This window comes from Epinephelus moara, chromosome 18 (genome assembly GCF_006386435.1).
Source record: "Epinephelus moara isolate mb chromosome 18, YSFRI_EMoa_1.0, whole genome shotgun sequence".
Lineage (NCBI taxonomy): Eukaryota > Metazoa > Chordata > Actinopteri > Perciformes > Serranidae > Epinephelus > Epinephelus moara.
In genome coordinates, this window is record NC_065523.1 from 2835296 (window position 1) to 2844596 (window position 9301).

The following is a 9301-nucleotide window of genomic DNA, read 5'->3' on the forward strand; positions in this document are numbered from 1 at the left end:
ATTTCCGGTTGAGTACTTTTATTTTGAAGGGACATAACGGAAATGNCAATAAGTGTCCATGTTTACAGTGTCTGCGCATGCGCTTTCCAGCTGTAAAGCGTAATTTGTTGTTTTACATTAATGTATGAACATAATACTGTAAACCATTTCCGGTCGAGTACTTTTATTTTGAAGGGACATAACGGAAATGTGTGTGGTCTGAATGTTTTTTGGTTGTTCAAGGCAAAAGCGCTGAAGACTGAAGTGCGACCCGTTCAGTGAATAGAGTTTCCCGTATCTTTATTTTATTATCCCTAAGTAGCCTATAGGCGCAATTACACCCGCTCGGTTACACTACCATGATCTCCGGGAAATGTGTTGCCGGCTGCACACAGTCACTTATCAATATCACATCTCAGCCTAAAGAAATGATCAAAATGAGTAAACAAATTTAATGGTGACTTGTGACACATTCATTTTATAACCGCATCTTCAAATCAACATTTGCATCCCAGTTGGTGGCCACTGGCATCATATAAACGACATATTCCTCTGGCTCATCAGTGGTATGTCCATGCCTAAAGGCTTATGCCGCTGGAAGTAAAGGCTTATGCCGCTGGCTTATGCCGCTGGAAGAGTAGTGGTATGTCCATGCCTAAAGGCTTATACAGCTGGATCAATTGCTATATCGATGCCCAAAGGCTTATGCGCTGGATCAGTGTGTCGATGCAGGACGTCATATGGTGCTGAAGCAGGAGTGGTATATGTAACATATGCTGCTGCATAGACATGTGTAGAATAGCATGATCCAAGACCTAGATGAAACATAGGAGTAACAATTAAATTGAGACACTACATTTCAACTTTCTTATCACAATTAGCCAGACTGTAAACAGGTCTGGGTTCAGTAGCTGTTAGACCATGAATTAAAACAAGTCATCAAATGTCTACAGTGCCACCTCCTGGCAGATGTAGGAACCTGCGTCTGTACATTGACAGCAGTGAACTACTTCAGGTGTAGTCAATTTACACATCCTCATTTCTTAAGCTCATGAGCAAAAAAAACCCAGATGTTTACAACAATCCTCAAGACAGCATTTTTCTGTTAAATAGAAATCACTAGCAACACAATGTTCAACTGGCTCAGACGTGCAAATGTTGGAGTATATGAGGACAACAATGGAACGTTCACATTTAGAACATTTTTCCACCAGGATTTGCAATACTGGCTTTTTTATAAGACATTTCAATGTGTTTTTTAGTCAAGTTCCAAAATTAAGACATTCTCTTATTTGCACATTGTAGTGGATAAAGGATGTCTTCATTGCAAAAAAGAAGAAAAAAAAAACAGTGGATAAATAACGTTCACATGATCAGTTAAAACTTCTTCCACAGTTCTCCTGACTGTAAGGCCGCTGCACTATGTACTGCATCATAACAATGTTACTTGCCACACAGGTGGAAAGCATCATATAGCTACATGTGTTTAGCTTGTGCCTTACACACAGTCACTTATCAATATCACGTCTCAGCCTAAAGAAATGATCAAAATGAGTGAACAAATTTAATGGTGACTTGTGACACATTCATTTTATAACCGCATCTTAAAATCAACGTTCGCATTCCTAGTTGGTGGCCACTGGCATCATATAAACGACATATTCCTCTGGCTCATCAGTGGTATGTCCATGCCTAAAGGCTTATACCGCTGGAAGTGTCCATGCCTAACAGCTTATACCGCTGGAAGAGTAGCGGTATGTCCATGCCTAAAGACTTATGCCGCTGGATCAATTGGTATATCGATGCCCAAAGGCTTATACGCTGGATCAGTGTGTCGATGCAGGACATCATATGGCGCTGAAGCAGGAGTGGTGTGTACGTAGTAGGGGTGCAGTGTTGGCTGAATGAGACTTGTGATATTCAAGGACATATGCTGCTGCATAGACATGAGTAGAATAGCATGATCCAAGACCTAGATGAAACATAGAAGTAACAATTAAATTGAGACACAAAAATTCCAACATTTCTTATCACAATAAGTATACAGTAAAACTACCAGGTGATTATTTATTTATATATATATATATACACATATAAAAATAAATAATCACCTGGTAGTTTTACTGTAACAAGCACATGCACACATACATACATATATACATACATACGCACACGCACTGATTGACAATAGTTAGAAAATATCTCAATGTATAGTAAACATGATACATAATATGCCACAATGGTTAATGTTCTGTGAAGTAGATTTTATATGAAGTAATGTATTATTGTGTTCTTCTAATAATGAAAACCTGTCACTAAGTATTGTTTTGTTGGCTGGCTCAAAGTTTCTGCTATCGATTAGTCAGACTGGCTACAGTGGCTGGGCTAACATTAGCCATGTTAGCTAAGGCTAGCGCTTTCATTAGCTTTAAGTAGTTTATAGGCGGACATTTAGACATATTACTTTACTATCATATCGTAAGAGCCCCACGTGTAATTACTGTCTATATGCGTACATCCCAACAACATAACATACATACGTTCCTTTACTTGCGGTAAAGTGTTAAGTTAGCATTGTCAATAAAGACAAAAAAAATGTATACATTTACGGCAGTACTTGTCGTCAAACCAGCCCAGTGGCATTACATTTGCATATTCATCAGGGGGCGGTACCCATCCAACCGTCTCTCAGTGCCATAACAATCTCAAGCGGCACATACCGTCGTGTGTCGGTGGAATAACAGCGGCATAATAGCAGCATACCACTCCGAGAATCTGTATGCCAGTCTGGGGATCGGTATATACCAGTCTAGGGATCTTTATGCCAGTCTGGGGATCGGTATATGCCAGTCTAGGGATCTTTATGCCAGTCTGGGGATCGGTATATGCCGCTGAGCAGCAATCGACATACCTTCAGCCACTTTTCGATCTCGGCGTCACTCCTTTCTTCACTCGCACTCGTTTTCCCTTCGCAAATTCCTCCTCAATTTCTTCCCTGGACTCTGCAATGTAAACGACATTTGGAGGTAAGTTATGTTATGTTTAAAGATAATTCTGGTCATTTTAAAAATATGGCTCTATTGCAAGCCTATCACTTGTGAAGACGACATTAGAAAAGTAGAAGTTTAACCAGTGAGGAAACGGAGCTAACGTAAGTTAGCCGCTAGCTGCTAGCACAAACAGACATTATTTGAAAGCTAAACTGACTTTAATACTGCCATGCGGTACAAATATAGTATGGGAGTCATCCTGTCACTAAGAAAATACTATAAACTAATCAGTGCTAGCCTCCCACAGCTAACCTTGCTAGCTAACGTTACTGAGGCTGACGAACTTTTTTTTTTTTTTTTTTTTTGACGAACTTGAATGGCTAAGGCACCGCAGATATCCAAGTTGAGTAATGTTAGTTAAAGGTCTCCAAGTATGACATAGAAGTATGTTGGGTAACTTTACAGTAGTTGCTTTTAAACATTTCGTTGTGGTGACTGTTCATTGAAAATAAAGCTCTTGAATCGTTTTAAGCCATCATTAACTTTACTCACCCTTGAGAAGCAGAATTTGTCCCTTAAAAAATCATCCTGCCAGCGCACCCAGTATATTTTTAAAGGGTCGCAGTCGCTATCAAAATCCTTAATGTAATCCTTAATTTCCTTACATCCATCATCAATATATTTGACATAAGCAAACATTTTGTCAGTTAACCTTACCGTTATCTATAATAGCAATGAATTTCTAAGTGATGCAGTGATTTCTACTAGAACGGCGGGAAGCGCGAGGCTATGTTCGCGAGCTTGTGCCCTGTTGCCATGGTAACAGTCTTCTGTCAAGTGTGAGAGATATGTAGCTAGATAAGATCCCACTTTTAAAGCACTGCCTTACAGATTTTGATGGTTTGGATGAAAAGGTTAGTTATGATTTATTAAAAATTCACTAATGTCCTTTTAATGAATCTTCCCTTCATAATGCTGATTTGGTGTTAACTTAGATAATGACTGTTATATTTCCAAAAGTTGAATCAACACATCTCCAAATCAGTTTCAACAACATTATAATCTTAATGAAGTAGGATTTATCACAGAACTGTAGGCAGCATCAGTTTTAGCTTGGTGTTAACACCAGCCAACACACATTTACTGAGAGATGGAGCAGGAGAAACAGAGGGTGATCTTTTATCATAGTTTTGGGTGTCTAGACACACCGGGGGACACACATGCAGTATGTTGAAAAGACATTAAAAAAAGTATGTATCAGGCTCAGTCAATAATTACTGTATGTCCATGTTCTTTAGAATGCCAAAACGCAAGTACAAGAAGTTCTTGGAGCCTAACAGTACAATTAAAATACCATGTCCAAGACTGGAAAGTCGGCATTTGCATGTAAGTCACTTCATGAGAAATATATGATAACACATGTATCAATTATATGAAATTCAGTCTATTATTCAAAGCATCTATAACTTATGTCTTACCTGAGTATGTTCTTTTAAGGATGACTGCAAAGATCCACACACTGCAGATGTTGAGGTGAGAGAGTAATGTGCTCTTCAAATTTGTGGTGAGACGGGTTCAGCGATACATCAATATCATACATATCATTTCAGTAATCAATGATCTGGTATTGCTGCAAAGTGAAAATATTGTCTTTGCACACAAACAGCTGTTTGAGTTATGATGAAACACAATGCTGATTCATCTATAAATCAAAAGGTTGTCTTTTTTTTTTCATTTTAAGTTTAAGCAAATGCATTTCCCATAAGTCTGTGCTGTTTCTAATATAATAAAAAAAAACATCTATTTTGAAATTTGCCAGCTTTTTTTCCACAAAAACCTTAACTACAACTACAAATGACCAATGAGTATAACAAGTCTATTTTATTCTTTTTATTAAAAAGAATATATAATTTTTCATTTGAATTTCTGGAAGAGTTCAATAATTAGCCTTTAGTTGTCAGTTAATATACTGTAAATGTAACTGATTGTGTTAAATGGGTCTATGATATTGTCTCATTTCAATCACAGTCCTTTGAATTGAATTGAAATTGTATCATGGCAGACTTAATTATATCACCAGATATTGTATCTTTCTCCAAAGAATCAATATAATATCACACCATACAGGGTTTTCCTGTATGGTGTGATATTATGTTTACTCCCTGAAGGGAGACGAGGTCTCCATCTGGCCACCCTGATTTGGACTTTGATTCAGATGACACAGCTGACCCGGTGAGTTTTACTACCAACCACACCTGCAAGATTTTGACGTGTTGCTGAAATGGTTTTCTTAAACAACTCGGGGGTCTTCAGGATTTGGCTCGCACTGGCGATCACAGAGATCAAAGGCACAGAACCAGTCCAAACCAGAGTACTGCAGATGTTGAGGTTAGTGATTTATCCACAATTTTTTTATGTAGAGGTCTGAAATTTGATTTCAAAAAGTGTGCAGCAACCCCGCCATCCCTAGTATTGGCTACGCTATTATTCTAATGTTTATGCTGGTGAAGTGATTGCACATTTTGAACATTTTCAGCACATTTTAACTGTACCGCAATAACACTGATAACTGTGATTATTTTTGTCACTATAGTCATGCTATGAAATTCTTACATTGTTTCATCTCTAATCTTTACTATGTGCTTGTGCCATCGCTTCATCCTGTGCAGACGAGGTCTCCATCTGGCCACCCTGATCATGAGGTTGATCCAGATGACATGGCTGACCCGGTGAGCTCTTCTCCATTAGTTTTGGGAAATTCTGTTTCTTAAAACTTGTGGACTGACCGATTATGTAAATGTAGTAATTCAAACTTGGCCAGTCCTTGTCAAGCTAGTATTGAGTCTTGGCTTCACTTCAGACTTAGCTAGTGCATCAAATGAATCTACCAACCAGATATTAATTTCTGGGTTCACTGTCATTTTATGTAAACACAGGTACTAATGAATGTGTGTTCTTTATCATTTTATAGCTCCTGTCTTTACCTGGTTGCTGTCTCCGTACATCCGTGATGCAACCAAGTGACCTGGCCCAGCAGTTTGGTTGTGATTCATCATCTGAAGGCTGTGACATTTCTGAAACTGAAGATCCTCCAGAAGATGATCCATTCAGACAGATAGGTTCTGATACAGACATGGACTGTTTACTAACGTCAGCAGGTACAACAACAAAGGCTGAGGCGCTGCTCATGGTAATGAGTCATGCAGCAAGGCATAATATAATAGGAACCCAGCTTGATGATTTGTTGAAGCTCATAAATACTTGTTCAATAAGGTCTTTAAAAATAGTGGACTTTCACTTCTACTGTAAAACCTGTAAAATATACATTGGCACACAAGAATACATAAAAGACAAAAACATTGCACAGTGTGCNCAACACAAGCTCAGCACCAAGAGTGCCGTGCTGAGCTGCTGTGCGAGCAGCGTGTTTGTCTGTGCGTAATAGCAGTCTGTGGATGGTTATTTACACACTGTCCATAACAATAACTTTGTCAGCTGACAAACTGCACTGGGCTCGGGTCAGGTTTAGTCAGGAAAATGCGGCCCGAGCCACTCTAGCGTGCTCACCTGTGTGTGTGGCGGAACTCCGCCGTGCAAGATACAGAGAACAGAGGAGAATTGTTAACGCGTGACTATGTAGACACAGAAATGACACGATGGCATAACACCATAAATAGTATATTGTTATGTTATTATATGAAGCGTCCGTCGCGCAAAATAATATGACTTTAGTTTATGAAGAGGTAAGACAGTGCAGCATGTAGAGAGGCTTCAGTGTTGATTGGCTTCACTTGTGCCATGTAACCAATCAATGGGGGCTGTGGGCAGGACATTGTTACACACCGTGTGCCAGTGACTTCAGGCAGAGAGACGCTGCATCAGAGCCAAAGGAGCGCTTTTTAAAATACATTTATTTTATCAATTAGTTATTAACTTTTACTAATTTTAGCAACTTGCCCGATCGGGCAAGTGAGTTTTTAGTTTACATGCCCGACCTTGAGTTTCACTTGCCCCGGGCAATCCTTATTGTTGAGCCCTGTTTATGCTGGTGAAATGATTGCACATTTTGAACATTTTCAGCACATTTTAACGATACCGCAATAACACTGATAACTGTGATTATTTTTGTCACTATAGTTATGCTATGAAATTCTTACATTGTTTCATCTCTAATCTTTACTATGTGCTTGTGCCATTGCTTCATCCTGTGCAGACGAGGTCTCCATCTGGCCACCCTGATCATGAGGTTGATCCAGATGACATGGCTGACCCAGTGAGCTCTTCTCCATTAGTTTTGGGAAATTCTATTTCTTAAAACTTGTGGACTGACCGATTATGTAAATGTAGTAATTCAAACTTGCCCAGTCCTTGTCAAGCTAGTATTGAGGCTTGGCTTCACCTCAGACTTAGCTAGTGCATCAAATGAATCTACCAACCAGATATTAATTTCTGGGTTCACTGTCATTTTATGTAAACACAGGTACTAATGAATGTGTGTTTTTTATCATTTTATAGCTCCTGTCTTCACCTGGTCGCTGTCTCCGTACATCTGTGATGCAACCAAGTGACCTGGCCCAGCAGTTTGGTTGTGATTCATCATCTGAAGGCTGTGACATTTCTCAAACTGAAGATCCTCCAGAAGATGATCCATTCAGACAGATAGGTTCTGATACAGACATGGACTGTTTACTAATGTCAGCAGGTACAACAACAAAGGCTGAGGCGCTGTTCATGCTAATGAGTCATGCAGCAAGGCATAATGTAACAGGAACCCAGCTTGATGATTTGTTGAAGCTCATAAATACTCTGTTTGGCAAAGAGGTGTTACCTAGATCAAAATACTTGTTCAATAAGGTCTTTAAAAACAACTCAGAAATAGTGGACTTTCACTTCTACTGCAAAACCTGTAAAATATACATTGGCACACAAGAATACATAAAAGACAAAAACATTGCAGTGTGCAACCTGTAGTGCTCCCATTGAAATCAGTTCCTTGAACAGTGCAAGCTTTTTTTTTATCAACGTACCAATTGCACCTCAAGTTCAGGCACTGCTTGAAAATCCTGAGATTCAAAACGGCATGAGCTACAGACACCAAAGGCCACGCAATGATCATGTCATCTCTGACATTTATGATGGTGAAAAGTATCAAAACTTGTCAAAGCCAGGTGGAATTCTCTCAGATCCAAACAATCTGTCATTTAATTTCAATTCTGACGGCTCACCTGTATACAAGTCTTCTAAATTTTCAATATGGCCCATACAGCTGCATTTAAACGAGCTCCCTCCCAAAATGAGATTCCAGAATGTAGTGCTTGCAGGTCTTTGGTTTGGGTCTCAAGAGCCAGTCATGTCTGTTTTTCTCAGACCATTTGTTGATCAGGCCAAAACACTGGCATCCAAAGGTGTGTCTTGGAGAAAAAATGGAACCTCTCTGAATAGCAAAATTGTTGGACTGTGTTGTTGTGTAGACTCAAAGGCAAGACCAGCCATGTAAAACACCACACAGTTTAATGGATACTTTGGTTGTGGCTTCGGTGTACATCCTGGTACTCTGGTAGAGAAGCAAGTGAAGTACACTGTGACTGCCACAGAATATCCTGACAGAGAAGCTGAGAAAATGCTGGCAGATATGGAGCAAGCAGTAGCACAAAACAAAAGTGTCAGAGGAGTGAAAGGTCCATCACTGCTCATAAACATGCCTTATTTTGATATAGTGTGGGGCTTTGTTCCAGATTATATGCATGCTGTGTTACTCGGTGTAATTAGACAGCTCACAGAGCATCTTTTGAACAGCAGTGGTCAACCCTACTACACTGGGAGTCCCAACACTATGAGAGTGCTCGAAAACAGGATCAAGGACATAAAGCCACCACACCTGATAACACGACTGCCCAGACCCCTTGCAGAGTTCAAGTACTGGAAAGCCTCAGAGTGGCGATCCTGGCTCCTGTTTTACAGCTTGCCCATTCTGAATGGTGTGCTACATCCAAGATATGTGAAGCATTCTGAATGGTGTGCTACATCCAAGATATGTGAAGCATCTAGGCCTTCTGGTGTCAGCAGTATTTCAACTTTTGAAAGAGAATGTTACCTTCCAAGACATCAACAAAGCAGATAACATGCTGTTTGAGTTTGTGGCGAGGTTTCAGTTGCTGTATGGGCAAGCATCAATGACATTTANGGCCTTCTGGTGTCAGCAGTATTTCAACTTTTGAAAGAGAATGTTACCTTCCAAGACATCAACAAAGCAGATAACATGAAGTTTTTTTTAGTTTGTGGCGAGGTTTCAGTTGCTGTATGGGCAAGCATCAATGACATTTAATGTACAC

General features: G+C 39.6%; 1 protein-coding gene across 1 annotated transcript; it reads left to right on the plus strand.

The window, feature by feature from the left end:
- The first annotated feature begins 2961 nt into the window (after positions 1-2961).
- On the plus strand, positions 2962-8881 carry LOC126406126 (uncharacterized). Its single transcript, XM_050070317.1, has 5 exons — positions 2962-3005; positions 4268-4355; positions 4467-4502; positions 7183-7242; positions 7485-8881. Exons 2-5 carry the CDS (start codon positions 4269-4271, stop codon positions 7938-7940), a joined length of 639 nt encoding a protein of 212 aa, XP_049926274.1. The 5' UTR covers positions 2962-3005; position 4268; the 3' UTR covers positions 7941-8881.
- The last annotated feature ends 420 nt before the right edge of the window (positions 8882-9301 follow it).